This window comes from Cygnus olor, chromosome 3 (genome assembly GCF_009769625.2).
Source record: "Cygnus olor isolate bCygOlo1 chromosome 3, bCygOlo1.pri.v2, whole genome shotgun sequence".
Classification (NCBI taxonomy): domain Eukaryota; kingdom Metazoa; phylum Chordata; class Aves; order Anseriformes; family Anatidae; genus Cygnus; species Cygnus olor.
This window is the reverse complement of record NC_049171.1, coordinates 5,581,853-5,601,084: the sequence shown is the minus strand read 5'-3', so window position 1 is coordinate 5,601,084 and position 19,232 is coordinate 5,581,853. Positions and strand designations below refer to the sequence as shown.

At 36.4% G+C, this 19,232-nt stretch overlaps 1 protein-coding gene across 6 annotated transcripts in view; it reads left to right on the top strand.

Annotated features, from left to right (window-relative positions):
* SUPT3H (SPT3 homolog, SAGA and STAGA complex component) overlaps positions 1-19,232 on the top strand; it is a 277,738-nt gene that overhangs the window by 201,331 nt on the left and 57,175 nt on the right. For all 6 annotated transcript variants that reach the window (XM_040554266.1, XM_040554265.1, XM_040554268.1 and 3 more), the window contains 4 exons: positions 13,983-14,058; positions 16,666-16,778; positions 17,424-17,531; positions 18,043-18,231. In XM_040554266.1, the coding sequence (XP_040410200.1) occupies positions 13,983-14,058; positions 16,666-16,778; positions 17,424-17,531; positions 18,043-18,231 (486 nt within the window). The remainder of the gene's footprint in view (positions 1-13,982; positions 14,059-16,665; positions 16,779-17,423; positions 17,532-18,042; positions 18,232-19,232) is intronic.

Below are 19,232 nucleotides of genomic sequence, written 5' to 3'. Positions count from 1 at the left end.
ACGGGAATTTGAGCCATGTCTTTCTTTTCAGGAGATTATCCTGGTAGTAGGATTCTGGGCTATCTGTTGCTAAGCTCTTGATTTCAGACCTTTCTAACTTTTAAAATAATTTGACTAACCGTAGAATAAAAGTAAAATACAAATAATAATATTTTTTTCTGTATTTAAAAATGTTTTGTATTTTCTTCCTTTGTAAATGTCTGAAAATTTGGCATGTAGAATTGGACTGTGCTAAAGTTCTTGGAAAGTATAGTTTTGATTGCAACCAATTTTAAGAATATGTGCAGGGAAGAGTCTCTTGTTGTATTTGTTTCTGTAACAGGCTGGCTGGCTGAATGGGTACTATGTGCGTAGTTATTACTAATGCAGCACAGCAATTTGCACTGCAAATGAAGAACATTGAAAGTCAAATTCCCCAAACTAGACCTCTTTGTTTATGTCTTATGGTGTGAACACTCTTACTATCCCTTTTAAATTACTGATGTGAAATAAACTAGTTTCTGTCTTATGATGGGACTCAGAGGAGCTGTGCTGATTTAGGAGAACTGAAGATCTTAGCAGTTGGTTTAATAGTGCGTAACTGAATTTGCAAATCAGATATATTTGAATGAATTATTTTGAAGAGACTTTAAAATGACATATTTCTAAAACATAGAGTTACAATAAAGAGTGATGTTGGTTTTAATTATTATGTTTTCTTATGTAAGCGATTTAGAATGTTTCAAAATATTTCTAATTATTCATCTCTCTCCAAATTAAAAAGATAAGCTAAGTCTTTTCTTAAAAGAAATCTTTTAAAATACTCTTAGCAATTCATAAAATTGTACATCAAATTTCATCATCATTTATAATTGCGATACACTGGCAAATTTGATTTTGTGGATATATACAGCTAGTATAAATTTAGATTTACACCTCTAAAGGAAAGTCCAATAGCCACATATTTAGACAGTGCATCTAAATTCTCTTGGAGCTAAAACAACACCCAGCATCGCTCTATCTAACATGCTTATCAGAATGTGTAAAAGTGGAGGTCTGTGGTGCTCCGTTCATACAGCACAATTTACGAATTAGAGCTGAGAATTGGTTGAGGATTTCAGCAGTCATTGACATACAACATTCAGATACTTTCTGAGCAATATAAAGGTCCGTCTTCAATGAATTATGTCCTGTTGCAAATTAAAGGAGTTTTAAAACAATTGCATGGGTAAAATACTGAACCACAGAAGAGTGCTTGAGGGTTTAGCTAAGATAGTGTTAACATTAGCTCATTATATCAATATTTGTAAGATTCTGATTCTCAAGGTATGTTTCTCTGGAAAGGTGCATAAATTCATTATCAAGTTAAACCATCAGTATAAGAACTGCCTTTGTCTTGGAAATATAAGTAAAGACTTGTCAGTAGAATACGAAGACTCTTTACCACTTTACAAGTGAATGGAATGTGCAACAAAGGCTGTAGAAGTCTGAAATTTCAGCTGAGCATATTACTTTTGTGGAGTAGCCTATACTAAAAAACTTTAAAATGTTTCACAAAAAATGTTTCTTCTAATGTGTTGTTTTAAATTCTATATTAGTTAAGCAAATATTTAAATATTATATTAGCTTTTCTGCATACTTGACATGAATATAATTCTGCCTTCCTGCCAAGTATGTCAAAACCCAAATTCACTTTCATTTGCCAGGGTAAATGTTTATTTTGTTTTCCCACATAATGTGCTCTTTAAAGTGTCACCAGCATAGCAAATCTGATTGCTTTTTAATAGAGACACGGTGGGTTTTTTGTTGTTTTCATTAGGAAACAGGATAAACTATCAGTAAAGCTTATGGTAATGAATCCATATACAGTAGGTGCTCTTTGCTCTCACTCCCTAATCTCAGGATTAAAAACAAAATCCCATCAAAACTATTGTAATTTTAAAAATACGTGAAGGGTTGATAACAGTAAGGGATGGAGGGGACTGACAGTATTACAGAGCAGGAGATGAGGATATATAGGTCCTGTTTCTTCTGTTGAAGGTGATTGACTCATGAAGACTCATAAAACAACATTTTAGTTTGTTTGTTTTGCCACAGATTAGCTGGGATTATATAAAATATGATTTATTCAAAGGGTTCTGTTAAGAAACTGTTGTTTCACTAGTACAGAACATCTACATTTTAGATACTAAAAGCTGCCAGTGTATATTTACATAGTTTTTCACAAGGCACTAAGTTTCACTTTGAATTTCAGCCTTGAAAGAGTCTCAAAATATTCCTCTATTCTTAACCAAACTAAAAAAATCTGGCAATTTTTATTAATAATTCAAAATTTTCTATTTTAAAATGAGGTATCAGTAAAGCTTGATCTAAATGTTTCAGTTCATCTTCTTACACAAACTAAAATGTAAGTAATTAGTTTAAGAGTTACTGTGAAATTTTTATACAATTCAAAATTATATTTTTTGAGATTTCCCCTGTTGGTGTTTTTTTGTTGGGGGTGGAGGGATTTGGAGGAGGAGGGAATGGGGATGTTCATTAAGAGAACTCCTGGAGTGACTTTGACTGGTGGTGATTGTTTTGAATTAATGACAGCATATGTTTCTTTGGCTTTATGTAAACGCCTAATAATTTTGTGGTATATCTATCAATAGGCATGGTGTAAGGGCCTAAATAAATAGATTGTTCCAAATTAGCTGACGGTTCAAATGAACTTACTTCCAAATGCTAAATCATTTTCTTAAATCCCGAACTTTAACATTTTCTTTTTCATCCCTAACATTAGAAAAAGAAAAAAGAGAAAGTCAATAAAAGAGAAGCATTTGCAGAATAAAACATTGCCTTTGGGAAAATAGTCTTTTTATGATTCTACTTCTCAGCTATATAGTGGAGATAATGCTCACAAGAATGCTACAAAGATAAATTTTCTTGTGTTTACAAAAATTGAGAAACAATAACAAACAGCAGCATAGAGTATTTTGCATAGTTAAATAAATAGCAAGTGTCACACAGTCATTAGCATTTGACTAATAAAATATTCACAAGGAGACAGATTTTGTTCAGTGTCGTGAATGACGTCCCCATAAATAAATAATAATAAAAAAATACACCAGTGCTTTTGTTCAAAGCCTTTCAGTTCAGACAATGAATTTTTCGGGTCTGCTTGTGCAGCTTTGATTTTGCTTTTTTTGTCCCTGACCTTCTGCAAGCTTTGCAACTGTGAAACAAGCTTTCAAAGGTAATTAATTCAGCCTTCACTTGCACTCTGTCGTGCTCAGACCTCAAGGTGGTTGCAGAACTGAGTAGGAGTTTTGGGTATTGAAGTCCTGTTCTTTTTCTGGTGGGCAAGCCTGAGCTGGTCAAGAGGCAGCAGGCAGCCAAATGCAGCCTGAGAGGCTGAGAGAGGTCTCTTACCAGCTATTTTGGGCTTCTTAATGGGAAAGTTGCTCTGTCTTTATAAAAATCTGTGCATATTACATGCAGCGGTCACTGTTTTTCAGAGGGAAGCATTTCCTTTTTAACTCTATGTGTGACTCACTTATTCCCCAAATTTCATGATTTGATTTCTATCTGGAGCTCCCTATCTTGCAATTCTCAAATTAGAAAGACTTTTCTAAAGAGAATAAAAGTCTGACCACAGAATTGGATCCTGTGGTGTAAGTGCCACTAGCTGAATGTGAAATGTCCATGTGCACACTTCTTGTGTTAAAGAAGTTAGAATACATATTTGAGTACTGCTATTTCTTGTTCTCTGATTACAGTCTCGTAAAAATCTGATCCTTTCTCAGTTACTTCAAGTAATTGTGGCTATTCTCTAGTCGCATGCCAAGGAGAGCACAACTGCATATACATAGGACAGCATATTTTAATTTTAATTAATTTACTTTAATGCTTTACTAATAGACATTTATGAATACACTTCTTAAATAAATTCCTCATAGAAGTTTCCAGATTTGGATTTTTCATGGAAACTGGATGAACTAAATTGTTTTACTCATTCTTGTAATTAATAAAATGGGTGCATTAATGAATTAGTGGCTTTCCTTTCAAAAACCTGATGTCAGGTTTTCAAAAAACCTGAGTGTCTTGTATGAGGTGCATCCCGTAGTTCATAATCTCCCAGTTAGGACAACATCTCAGTGTTGTAGGAAGTGAGTCCTAGCTCAAGAGTCAAAACTGGCGGGAATTCTTGGCAGAACCCAGCCTGCTTAGCAGCAGACAAGCTTTCTCCAGATCCACACTAGCCCATTTTCATTCCCAAAAACCTTTGAGTTGATTTGATGGGAAGCAGTTCCTTCTGAAAGTGGAGGGCTTTAAGATATATTGCTGCAAAATTAATATATTGAGTCTAACTTGGGTTTCTAATCTGTACCTGAGAGCACATCGAAAAAAGGCTATTTCAGAATCAACGTCCCATTTTGAAAGTCCATTTTTCTGCTTTCCTTTCACAGGAGGGCGCTGACCATCTGCACCAGATGCAACACTATGTTAGGGAAACTGTTCATAGGGTGAGGTCGTACAGCTTTTCATAGAATCACAGAGTCATTAGGGTTGGAAAAGACCTTCAAGATCACCTGCTCCAACCATCCCCCACCACCAATGTCACCCACTGAACCATGTCCCTAAGCACCATGTCCAACCTTTCCTTGAACACCCCCAGGGACGGTGACTCCACCGCCTCCCTGGGCAACCTGTTCCAATTGAAGTTAAATGAAGCTTTGCTGTGGACACTGTAGAACCAGGATTTCATTTATAGGTTGTAAGACCAAAGTCAGACTTCTGAAAATGGATTGCTGTAAGGCACACCAAATTATTATGCATAGAGCACAAATACTGTTTCTTGAATTTCTTGACTTTATGCACGTATATTCTGCCATTGTGTTGGAAGTTGGGGTGTTGTTTAACATAATTTCTCAATAAATGATTTTTCAATAGTAATTTCTTGGGCAGGATGGTGACATCCCCAAGAATGGCAGATACTGTGACAATTGGCTGTTCCACTGGAAATAAATAAATACCCCTTCTTACTGATAGTAAGGGAAAAGGCAGAATTATGATATTTACAAATTAGCTAAGAGGACTAAAATGAATATGTATCGCCCATGTTGCCTGAAATTTAGTCCTTTAGTCAATCAGTTATTTAAGTTTCTCCTAGTCAAAATTTTCCTTAGTTGTCTTAGCACCTTGTTTTAGTGTGGAGCTCCAGAGGATTATTCAGGAGGGCGTTTTGCAGTACTTGTCAGCAGGTCTGATACATGAAGAATTACAGAGATGTGCCTTGCAGAATAACGAAATTTATCACAAGTATTGTTTATCAACGTGTACCATGAGTTTGCTGTGCTTTCCTTTCTTTTCAATGTGAGGGCTTAAGTCCTCAGCTGCTCCTGAGGACTTCCTCCTTCTTCATTTCTCATTTAACATTAGCAAATTCTTGAATCTATTTTTGGAAGCATACTGATACCGGCTAGCATATTTGTGATGTCTGTTTTTAAAATTAAGCTTGTTTTCTTACTTTTATTCAATGATTAAAACCAGTGAACAAGAGGGCCTGTCCATGGCTTTTCCTGAACTTACCTACTGTCCAGCTTAATTAGCTTTACTAATTGCTTAACAGGTCATGGCTGGAATAATTCTGGACACACAGTGGGTGAATGACCAGGCAGAATATGCCTGGGAATTCAGTTTCACCAAGGCTCATTATGTGTAGTGGTGGTCTCCTGCTGGTGAACCTCACCTTGAAGCAGTCCCTTGCACCTTGTACCGTTCCATTCGGACCAGTAGGAGCAGGACTGGATCCTTCAGGGCTCTTCTACACCCACTATGGTGAGCAAGTGTGCAAGGCATGTTGTGCATGTGCCCCTCCAAGCCAGCCTCCATCCAAGGCCATTAAGCAAAAACAAAAACAAAAACAAACAAACAAACAAACAAACACTCCATGAGTTACTAGCAACAAGACCAAATAAAACATCAGTATAGTGTGGGGAGGATTTCAGTAGCGTGGAAGGAGTGTGGTTTCAGGGAATCAGGTTGTCACGCAGGTGTTTAGTTGTTCAGGGCTACATTACCAATTCTGGATGCAAGTGGCTGTACCTAAATTGGGTTAAAAAACAAGCTATCTGCAAATAATGATGGCAGAAATATTATGAGGGTGAGAGGTACATGACGATTTTTGAGATGAGACATAATTGCAAGACATTTGCATAGAATGCAATTTAAATATTATGTAAGTACACACTTTTTAAGAGAGTTTTTAATGTCTGCCCTTTTATTTATCCATCTATCCGTATCTCTAGTCATAGACTTAAAAGAAATATTTTTGAAGTTTCTCCCAGCTTACGATATTTTCCTTTAGCTTACAAGTGAACCTCTATAAATGTTGTATTATTTTAAAACAGATTGTGATTTTGACTGTAAATTTGAAATAAAATGTACAAAAGGGACTGCTTTGCTGTTTGTATCTCCCAGACTACGCAGTGGTGCCTAGTTTGATGACTGACAGCTTTACTTGTGAGATGCTAAAGCTGGTTATATTAACCTCACATATAAATTGATACAGGATTAGGATACGTGTTCAGAAGAATGCTATCCAGAAGACATAAAAGTATCCTAATATTAATCTGATATAAAGTTTTTGATCTACGGCCAGATGGAAACCACAGAAAGGTGTTATAGTGTCCTCAATCAGAAAAGTGAGGGCGGATAAGTCTTTTTAATATATTAATAAATTCCACATAACTTTTAAAGTTTGATAGCGTATTTTATCCAAAAGTATTTTACGGGTTTTGGAAAGCACTGGTAGAAGATAGCCATAAATTTAACATGTAGTTTTACAAAATTCATGATGCCGCTTATAATAGCAGAAAAAGTATCGTCCTGTAGAAATCAGAGGCATCTCATGAACTGGAAATGTTTTGTTTACAGTTTCCAGCTCCACATTTCAGACCAGCAGTAATAAATTTAGACAAGGAATTTGGATATGATATGGAGCTGGTTCAAATAAAGACAGTATGTGAGGATTTTGCATATGTTCAAAGGCAAAGTGTTAGAGCAGTGGTGAGTTCCTATCAGGAGACCAGCATTATTTATTCCTTAAGCAATGAGATCATGACTACTGGGAATTAGTCCATTCATTTTGTTACCGTCTGTGAATTTCCATTTGCTTTCTTTCTTTAAAATTTCCTTGAAATTTGTACATAATCTTAAATTGTCTTGCCAGCTCCCTTCCCCCTACTTATCTGCTTTGTTAGCTTACATTTTTAAATACTTAGAGGATGATGGGGAGAGTTAATGAACGCCTAGGGTACAAAGCTGCTTTTGTGGAACCAAATTTCCTGAGTCATTCTTTAATCTTGGCTTTTGCGTTGCCCTGTCAGTGATGATATCCTTCAGTCATCACTCTCAGAGTAGGATTCCTCTTGCATTTTGGAGGATGTTTGTAATTTGGACATGTAGACCTAAGCCAGTGTCCACGGAACTCCATTGCTGATGTCCACAGTGGATGAACTTCAGACAAATTCATGGAAGTGATTAGTCTGACCTATTGTGAACGTCTAGTTTAGGAAAAAGTTAGTCTCTGAAAGTACCTTAATATCTTTTCGGTTATAAATGTACTTTAGATGATTAATTAGCGTACTGTAGACGTCTAGCTTCATCAAGTGACTCCCATCTTTTGTCCATAGACAGTAAATATCCAGTTTTCTATAATGAAAAAAGTATTAAAAAAAGTCTATTCTGATTTATATTTATCATAATCCACAGCTTGCTTTCATTGCAGTTAGAGTAAGTGTTAGGTCAGAGGTTGGACTCGGTGATCTTGGAGGTCTCTTCCAACCTAGATGATTCTGTGATTCTGTTATTCTGTAATAACACCCTAGCATCTCTGTAACAGTTCTTAAGATTTTAAAGGTTGTTAAGGTCTTAACTGTGTTTATTGGGGGGTAGGAGAGCATTAGTAACGTAGAGAACAAAAAACAAAAAACAAACAGAACTTTTATTACTAGGTATAACTGTGTAAATACATTAAAATGGAAATCTTCTTGGTCTACCTGAAAAAGACCTCATGTTTTCTTCTAGTAATGAAGATATGAGGAACTTTGTACTAAACACAGGAGCTCTCAAAATGGTATTACATCAAAGGCCTCAAACTTGTTACACAGACTTGTTCAGATTAATGGTTACTGAGAATGTATGGTATGTTCTATAAGAGGTGGGTAAAAATGATAAAAATCTCCTGTATGTCTGTGTTTCATAGCCAAACCAAGTAGTGCATTACAAAAGCTATTGGTCTTTCCCTAAGTGACGTTTTTATTTTCTTTATAAAACTCTGAGCAAGCTTAAACTTTGAAAATGCTTACTCTTAAAATGCCTTTTTTTCTTTGCTTACCAATTCAAGTCATTCTTAGAAGAGCAAATACATTTTTCCTTTATGTAACAGAAATCTTCAGATAGTGATAATTTCCGATAATTTCAAGATACAGAGAATAAAAATGTGCTTTCATCGTATTATGCAAGCTTTTCAATATTGAGCTACTTTGTGGTTTGTTTCACAAATTGTAATTATTTTAATCTAGGCAATTTTCGACCTGCAGCCTGTGAGCTGTCAGGTACAACATGCAATGTTCTGTTATTCTCTAGTCTAAATGACAAAAAAATCATATGCAGAGGATAATCTGTGTATGCTTCATGGAAGCTTGAATTCAAAGCAGTGGCACGCTCTTCTAGTAGTATCAGCCACTGCAGGGCAATTTTTTTTTTCTCTCCAGACTAGTCACCTAGCTCCTTTGAAACCATAATAGGTGCTCAGTGAGAAGGTCTTCATCAAAAAAAAAATCAGGAAATCATGCCACAATATGAATATGCAGGCAGTCTGAGAAGCCAACATCTTCATTGTTGCCAGCACAGGGACACCCAGCCACGCTGTGTGTGTTTTTCAAATGTTCCAGCTTAGCAGCTACCCAGCACATTTCCTTCAAACACTGAATAGTTAGTAGGCAAGTTAACATTTGGCCTCTCCCCCCCAAAAGATGTCAAGTGTGACAGCTTTGAAATGGAATCAAAATAAGATTCTTTTCATCCTGCATGGCAGGTGACAACATTCAGCTCTTTACCTTTTCTTTCCGTTCCCTCTTTAGTCTTTTTTAGTTCTTCATGCTGCAAGAAAGATATAATGCAACACATTTTTGGAAGACTAAGCATACATTTACTGTGCCAGGTCATATCTACTGCATCCTTCAGCATGTTCCAATGAAAGCATACAAAGTATTTTAACTCTGCTGTACACCACATAATTCAGCTTCTTAACTGCTGAGAGTGACTAGTACTACTGTAAAGGGAGTGAAAAAAAATATATGTATATATTTAACGTATTTTGATGAACCAGTGGGACTGTGTCATTCATGTCATTTATTGTTTGAAGCTGAGATTGCTTCAAGGCAGCATGGCCACAGGGTTTTTATGTTTCACCATATAGGAAAGACTCAACAAACTTGTTTTTATACTGATGAAAGAGGACTTCACCTTTGTTGGAGTGACTTGCTACTCTTCCCAAGAATAGAATTTGGAAAAATTCATTTTAATAAAATTTAAGCTATTTCTTATTTAAAGCATCTGAAATGGTAGTTGAAAAAAATAGACTATAAAAAATAGCAAGTGGGTATTCTACAGATTTAAAAGGAAGCATTGGATACAGATTATTGAGTTTTAACAGCCTTTCTATGTCTTGCCCAAAGTTGAATGCTATTTCTTTGAAACTCTTCTGGCCTGGAGTAACTCTGTGTTCACAGTTATATGCACAATCTTTCTGCTCCCTTTTTATCCCATGCTATTGATTCAATTTGAGTTTATCAAATATACCTTAGAAATGTGGAGATAAGAGAACATTAAATTCTTGTAAAGCAGGGATGATATAAAAGAAGATAATTACAATTTATAATCTTGAGAAGTGAAGAAGAAAGGTGACCTGTTGTCTTCTGCTTTGCTTTGAAGATTATATACTTATCCTATTTATTTTTTCTGCATTTGCTGGTTAATTGTAGACTATTCTAAAACTGGTAGGACTGATGGAAAGGCTGTGACGTCCTGTGAACTATGAGTTTGCATGCCATGATATGTTTTGGTTTTTAGAATGTATTGGGAAGAAAATATAGTCCAGATATTTACGTGGAAAGCTCTTTTACTTGATGGTGTTTTGGAGAATCGCTCTAGAATCCACCTTTAAGAAAGACATCTTTTAGAGAGAACTTAAGAGATAAAGTGATTTTATTCAACAGATATGTAGGCAATTTGGCTATATAAAAGATATTATATCAGAAGAAACATAAGTGTAAGTATTTATTTAATAAGTGAGAATAAAGCTAAGTCCAGTGTAAAGGTCTTTGGACAGCTACTGTAGACAATCTGTAGAGAGGAATGAAGTCCCTATCAGAAAAATGTCCCTTTACCATATTGACTAGCCTTTGACAACATCAATTTTTGAGGAGTTTTCTACTGTATTTGCTGAGTAGCCATTGCTAAATAATTTAATCTAATCTAACTGCTCTTGGGATTAATTTGCAGTTTCCATACTGCATTGTGGGATGCCTGTAATTGTATGTTGAAGTATCATCATCACATTTCTAGATTTCTTTTTTCTTTGTCATAGGACCTTGAAACATAACTCCTCATTTTGACATACTCTGTTATCTTGCTTTGCTCTGCCTTCCCTGTTGTTGCAAAGGGCTTTGAATGGCTGGGACTGCTGGATATGAAGGGTTATAGCCAATGGCTTGACATACAGGTGGAAACTGGTAAAAACTGAATACCTTGGGGATTGATACTGGGATCCATATTGTTCAATATCTTTATCAACAGTGAAATGCAGACAAAGATACAAAATGCCCATTCTGATAATATGTGAATGATAGAAAATTGGGAGTGGCTGTCACACTGATTGACAGAGCTTCAGTCCAGGCAGGTCTTGAAAACCCTGAGAGCTGGCCCAACAGAAACTTGATTGAGTTTCTGAGTCTGGGACAGTAACCCTATGCATCAGTACTGACTGATTCAACATCAGGCTGAATATGAGGCAACGCAGTATGTTCTAATCATAGCTAAAATAAAATGCACATTGAGCAACAGCAGAAGAAATGTGCTTGTCAGACTGACGGAAGTAGTTGTTGCCTTCTGCTTGATGCTGTTGAGGCCAAATCTGGAATGCTGTGTCCTGTTTGGGGTCCTTCAAACACACAGAAATCCTGAGAAACTGGAAAGGTTGAGCTGAAAGCTACTGAGAGGTGGTGAGGGTCTTGGAGCACATGGCCTGTGAGAAGAGGCTGAGCTTACTTGGTCTTACTTAGCCTGAGGAAGACGGGCCTAAAGGAGGTTAGGTAACAGCCTACAACTGCTGAAGGACAGTTACAAAGATAATAGAACCAAAATCTTCATAGTAGTTCTGGGTAGAATAAAGAATAGGATAGAGGATCTGTGGGTCAAGAGCCACAGGTTGTTGCTTGGCAGGTTCAAGTAGGACATCAAAAATCTTGTTCACCATGCAACACTGAAGGAGGCTACCCAGAGGAGACACAAAATCAAGGTTTTAAAGATTTCGCTAGAGTAAGCCATGGCTGATTTTATCTAGCGTAGGCAATAAATAGTCTTCTTTTAAACCAGAGATTGTGCTAGAGACCTCCAGAGGGAGGATTGCTGAAGCTGGATCTCAGGCAACAATTCTGTGAGCCTGCACATTTCCATGTGTAAAATTTCAAGAAAACTTTGTCACATTTAGAGAAGTTCAGTCCATTTGATTACCCACATATGGTTAAATTATTTTGTCATTATGTGGCAGTACCCAACTAGTAATTTGTGACTGGCAAAGGCACAAATGATTGCAGAATTTAAACCACATTGCATAAAAAATTACCATTTAAAATAATTTGAAGAAGATATATCTTAATATGTGAAATATTTAAATCAAAATTAGATGTATTTCAAAAAACGTAGTAAAATTATGCAAGAAATTCTAGAACTGTGAATTCTAGTATATATTTTGTGAGAAGTGTCCTGTGCTATGCAGAAAATAAGATTAGATGATCCTGGTGGTTCTTTCTGTCTTGAAAAGTACAGCTGAATTAATTCTGAGGCAAAGCAGATCTCTGTTCTGATCATGCTGGATGAGGATTGAAGTTATTGTGACAATTTTTCTTAAAGGATATAAAATGAATTTAGACTTAATGTCTTGATGGAATAGATTGCTGTTTCAGATAAGTAAAAACTTTCAGCCAGCTCCACAAAATGTAGTCAAGATGCCAGAAGAATGCATAGAAGAGGAACAGAAAAATACTTAAGTAGTAGAACAGTTTCCGTCCTGGTGATTAAGAGTCAGAATACAATAGAAGTGAGTGGCTGGGTAGAGATGAACAGAAAGAAGGAATATCCAGGTATGTTCCTGCACAGTTAGTCGTTCAGTTCACCGCTAAATTGAATGTGTTGTCCACCAACAACATCTCATAAGTGATGGATTGGAGTGGCATAGAAGAATGACCTCAAAGGCATAGAAGAGAAGAAAAAACTGTGGTTTTGAAGTACTGATTTTTTACTTTTTTTTTTTTCTGATACGAGAAAGTGTTAAAAAAATATCCTGTTGTATAACCCATCTTCAAATACTCTCATTAGCAGCCCTGTTATTTTCCAGTAGACCGGGTTAAAGAACTCTGCAATTTTGATTTTGTCAGATGTAAAAGAGCTTGGGAACTCGCAGCAACATTTGTGTGTGTGTGTGCTTTGTTTGGTTTTTGTTTGTAATGCAAACACGCCTGTACTTCACCTTCTGTGTGCATGATGATTTGGGCTGTGTGGGCTCGCTGCAGTACAGTCACAGTGGCATCAGCCCCTCCTGATAGCACTTTGAATCCTTAGCTATAGTTCTGCTCTTACCGGGTTTAATGTTTTATTTTATGTTTGGAAGAGAGTTATATTGCTTTCCTTGACGTGTAAGACAATATGCCTTCCCTGTTTAAGAGACTTGATTAAACTGTCTGCTTCTGAAAAGGATAATCATTCTCTTTAATCTAACTACCGCTTCCTGCCCCTAATATGTGAAGGATTTAATCTCTTCTAGAGACCAGATCCTTACCTTGTGAAAATGAACTCTCCTCTGTTGAAGTAAACAAAACTCGGGCATGTGCTCATTCTTAAACATGTCCTCCAGTGCTGCTTCAACGACGATTCAGTTACAGCAGAGTAATACATGGAGAAGAGGCTGTACATAATCTTGCCTTTTTGAAATACAGGCTTTTGGTTTACACTTTAATACAGTAGATAACATTTTAAGCCATTTTCTTAAAGACTAATCTAAGTCTGTTTTTTGTTTCTTCTCCAGTAGGTGTTTAGAAGCATGAAAAACTAAGCATAGATTAACAGTGAAAGAAACCAAGACATACACATTTACCACTTAGTTATTATATTATATTATTTACCACTTATGTATTGAATGTCTATATGGGAAGGGGCACTTCAGTGCTCTTCTCTGTCTGGTGCACCTTTAATGTGATGTAATCTATTCATTCCAATAATGATAATGCTGCCATCTTAAAAGCACACAGTTTTGGTTCTGTTCAGTGAGGGATACATTTGCCTCAGTCTAGGAGAACGTTTTATTTGTCTGGTCATCTGTAAACATGTAGGCAGAGTGCTCACGTGCTTTAGTTTAAATTGTACACCTTGGTGTTCAAATGGTTGAGGGCAAGCACCTTTCCTATCAACCCTGTGTCACTGTCTTAGGTGAGGAGTGTGCGAGCAGGTCTTTAAAGTGAGAACTGACACACTCCTCTGGGAAACTTAACGCACAAGGCTAATAAGCAATCTGTGGTTTATATTTCTGCATCTGAAACTGCAATGCATGTTTAATTTTTAGGGGCGGGGGGGTTAGCTGAAGTTTATGGCAGGGGCGCCGTGCTGCTATAATTTCTGTTGTGGAATGCAGTTCTTGCTGGAATAAGGTACATCATGTACTTCTACTCTTTTGTCAGAGAGCAGAAAGGCAAACACGAATGATGGACTCAGCCCAGTATGCAGAATTTTGTGAAAGTCGGCAATTGAGTTTTTGTAAGTATTATAATGTCTGTATTGTAATAAGATGTTAAATTATTATTTCATGTAATAGACAACACAGCAGAACCTCATATTTTTTGAAAGCACTTTTGTTTCATCCACAATAACAAAACTTTAAATTCTTTGTCCTCATAGCTCCTGGGAACGGTTAATTTAGCATAGTTTTCAGGCTGTCTGGCAGAGTATTTTATTTGACTGTTTACCAGGCTTTCTATGTGCTCAAATACTGTGCTGGTGGGGACTGCTGCAAAGATAGAACTTGTAAAGAGTTAATGGATTAAAACACCCCTACTTGCCTGAAGTCTGTCATGGTGTTGTTGCAGTCAGCACATTAATAAAGTTTCATGGTTGCAGGTTCTTAGGAATGCATCTAAAATTAAGGAAGAGCAGCAAGTTTTGCTTTTATTTCTGTATCCGCAGAGACACAAAGAACTTACTAAAGAGTCTTTTTCTATTTTAAGCTGTAAGCTCCTGCTGTGGAATTTATTCAACATTAGCCAAATTCATCAGTATACGCCATTCCAACACTAATAACATGATGACAGAATTAGGGCTTTACTAGCACTGAAAACCAACTTACTAGAAGTACTTGTGGGCCACAACTATAATGAGCTGTAAATTAATGGGCTTGATCATGTAGCAAAACATCATTACAGAAGCGGTTAAGTGATGACTAAGGTTTTAGGTCAAATGTCAGAGAAAGTGAGGTGAGGGAGCCAGTAAAAGTCATGACAAAACAGCACATGATCCTACAACGCAGACTAGAACACAATGGTGTCTTTAAATGAGAGACCTTATCTTGTTCTTCCTAGCAGGACACTTAAATTCGAAGAAAGGGTGAGTCATTTATGGCAAATAAATGACACATTCGAAATACTGTTCTGTGTCAGCAAATGTTGGAAAACATGTTTTGTAAGCATTTCTTTTCCTAATTCAGTATGTTTTGTAAGCTTAGTTATAATTTGGCATCACACATCTGTGAGCCATTAGATCAATGATAGCTCAGATTAGGGGGACTTCAGCAAATGAGAGGTTTGAGATAGAGTCATTTTTAAAACCCAAAAATTGTCATCTGGAGACAGAACAAATACAAATCTTAAATTTGCAAAATCACATCAAATGTTGCTGACCAGGGGACTGTGATCTATAAAAAACCCTTGATGGTGTTTTCCCAGTGTTTTTAAGTGACTGTTTCTGTACAATTCTTTTTCACTGACATTTAATGTCATTAATAAATGAGAATTACAGTGCTTAGAAAATAGTAGAGGAAGAGACTCACTCACAAATTTAATTACATAATTTGAACTCAACTAGATAGCACATACTAAAGGCCATGCAGAACATCTGTTCAAAACTAAAAAAATATTATTTTTGCTTATTTTCTCTTGATTCTATTAAAAATTTAATATATCGATAAAAATTATTGTCTAAAGTAGCAAACCCTTTTTACAGTTATATAAACACATGAGAACTGGGTCACAGGTGAACAAATCTGGGACTCCAAGAGATCTGTTCTGAATATATATATTCCTAATCACAGCACCACATATTTCTGTGTGGTTTTAAAGACAGACAAAAGAAAAGGTCCATCAAAGGATCAAGCACTGTAGGATCTCATTCCCTCCTAAAAAATAATTATTATTGGCGTGGTTTTCAGCTTTTTATTCCTTAACGAAGGCTCCCTTTGCAAGAGCTGTTTCAAGTGATTCTCCCAGATTGTATTTACTACATTTTGGTTGTCCTGTATTCACGAACAGCTCTCATTAAGACCACTGTATAACTGGTTTCTTTCTGTGATCAGCTTGTCTGCCACTGCCTTTAGTAAGATCATCCTTTTTTTGGTTCTTCTGTGAATTTCCATGATGGTTTTTCTGTTCCATTTTCGTGTCTCTTCCTTTTACTCTCTCAGCAAGTCTCTCATGTTTCTTTGTTCCATATTTTTCTCTGTACTTTCTCCTAAGTGATCTCATCCATTAGCAGTGTGAAGTTCTTGTCTGAATGCTGATCATTTGCAGATCTACATCTATCCTTATGTCTTTATATCCAACACACATTTTAAAAACACTCCTCTACAAATCATTTTGGCTGGCTTGTCAGCACCTAATCCCTGCACAGTTAACACTGAACTTCCTAGTTCTTCTGTCCTTCTTCATTTGCCTTTGCTGTTGTTAACTCAATTATATAATTTTATCTGGCTTCCAAACCTCAGATTTGTGTTGATTTCTTCTAGCCCCTTTTTCTATCATTCATCAAAGACACGACACAATCCTATTATTTTTTTTTACCATTCAGTACATTCAAGATCAGATTTGTCCTATCTACTGTCCTCTGAGGTAGACTCTTCCTTGTTCTGAAATCTCTTGTGTAGTTGATCATCTTTGTTTTTCTCTTTCCTCCATGCTGCTCATGGGTTTCCAAAATGTTGTATACGAAGTAATCAACTTTCCTCAGTAGTTCCACTTTGAATTCCTTTCCTGGCCAATCACATCTTATTAACACTCTGTGCTTAACATTTGCAGTATTTTCTGTGACTGGAAAAATGCTTTGTTTTGTCTTCCTGTTGCTAACATTTTCTTTTTCCCTTATGATTTGAACTGACAGCAAAGAAAGCATCCAAGTTTCGTGACTGGTTGGATTGTAGCAGTATGGAAATAAAGCCAAATGCAGTTGCAATGGAGATTTTGGCGTACTTAGCATATGAGACTGTGGCACAGGTAAGGAAGCATACCCCACAGGTTGTTAAACAGTAGTTAACAACTACTCTAGTTAAACAGTATAAATTGGTAACTCTTGGATATACTTCAAACTCAGGTGACTGTGTTGTAGGCACCTTTGGAAGCAAGCAGTCACTACTTCAGCTAACCAAGTTAATAGAATTTCTATCTGTCTTTTAATTTACTGTACAACAGATGAGTGCTATACTGTATTCATCCATCTGATACACAAATAGAAATGTTTTCTAATGCTTACAGAGGAGAGTGGAGTCCAGCACGAACTTTATTCAAGTCCAAACTGAAACCACATACTTCACTATGTGACCTTTGGCAGTGCGCTGAGGTTCATTAAACCCTATTGCACAATTGGATTAAAAAGCAGGATTTCCTGGAAAACAAAATGTTACCTTAGTGCCAAGCTGAGTCCTCTTGGGTAGATAAATTACTCCATATATTTACAAAAGTGGAAAAGGACAGTTCCTTAGGCTAAAATATCTCAGTAATTTTGTTTTCTACTGAGAAATACTAAGAATAATGTGCCTCAACCCACAACTCCTATCTCTCTTCTTCGTTTCAGTTGCATTCATGGTGAGTACCACGTCAGTAAGCCTACCTATTTAATATTAGCTCTTTTTCCTCCTGCAGTTGGTGGACATGGCCCTTCTGGTTAAACAGGACATGGCTCCTAAGGCTGGTGACCCCTTCAGTCATGCCATATCTGCCACTTTCATACAATATCACAATTCAACTGAGGTAAATGTTGATTTGTCATATATTTATATAACGATTATTGCAGTGGAGTGAGAATAAATGCATTTTATATTTTAGTATTGCTAGTGTTTGGTAGTCTGTTGCATTCAATGTAGGCGTTCTTGAAATCTGGTATTGGCATGGTCTTCTCTTATGGAGTTTACCAACACTGAAGTTACAGATGTAAGAGGAAAGACATTAAATCATAGCTCCAAATGTTAAATTCTTAGCAGCATCTTTATATTTAAATGTAACTTCTCTTTCCTTGGGTGGAAATTCCTCTCTCTCTATTGTAGATTGGGATGTTAAAGTTCACACCCATACTTGTCAGCGGTAGGTGACAAGTACAATAGGTGCTGTATGGCATGCATTGCTGCGATATAGATATTACAGTAATTGCTAGAATTAGCAAACTTAATGCTGTATCGCATCTCTTCTAAGAGTAAATCTAAGAAGGCACTAACTTTTTTGTTATTTGATTATATAATGGCTGTTTGATGTCTTGTTTTGATAGCCACATCTCTTAGGGCAGGCTACAAGTGTGAAGACCAGTCTTGACTCTCCTGAAAATACACCACCGCCTACGCCTACCCCCCCAGCTCCAGCAGGACAGCAACATCTTGGGAAAACACCATCAGGAGCCCTGGGGAATGGAGGAATAGGACAGGACTCTACCAAATCCAAACAAAGGAAAAGAAAAAAGGTATTTGGTGGAGAAGCATGAAAAAAGGCAAAGAAACCAAATCATGAGGATATAATGTATATAATTTTAAATATTAATTCACATTAATTGTAAACTATATCACAAGTTAACTACCAATGTTATAGTAGCGGCAAATATGTTTTATATTTTTTCTGTCAGAACTAAGGTAAGACTACTCTGTATTTTGTTGAGGTGACAGTTGCTGCTTCTAAGACAGGCTGCTCCTCTACAGCTGCAGCAGTAGGCACCACTCCAAATAACCAACCCCTTCTCTGACAGTAGCAGCTAGCTTAGGTTTTGAGGTTCAAAGTATAAGCAAAGTAGGCAAAGAGGTTGTTGCGATCGTCTTGCTCTCAGCAGCCTTAGGCAGCTGCTTTCTTTGCCTATAACAACGTTGCCTGATCGCCTTTATTTTTATGCCAATTGGTTGCATTCAATCTAAATATTTGTTTACTTTGCATAAAATATGGACGTCTCCCATTCAGTGTATGAAAAGTAAATATTACAATTCCTGTCTTCTGCTCTAGATCCTTGGTATTGTATGTCTATGTCTATATGTACCTTAAAACCACAGGGGAAATAGATTTGATTAAATAAACTGGTTAGGAAGCGCTGTGTTAGTCACTTAGGGTGTTGTGTTTTTTTTGTTTTTTGGTTTTTTTTTAAAAGAAATAAATGTGATGGCAGTACTTATTTTGCTGCACAACAATGGAATGATATGATTTTTTCATGTGTGTTATTCTTTTACAATCAATATTTATTTTTCATGGAATTTTACTAGTAATTTTTATGACAGTTAGAAAAAGATTTATTTTCCCCTTCAGGTGTCACCAGGGCTTTGGATAATCCAGTATGTTCATCTTTGTCTCTGCCCCTCTTACATTGTATTTAGAAAGCTGTTAGTGAATCCTAAAGCCTTTCTGAAGATATTTAGACTACTTTATCCTCTTCCTTTTTTATATTGCATTTGAATATGTTTTGCTTCTCTGGGCGATTTCCAT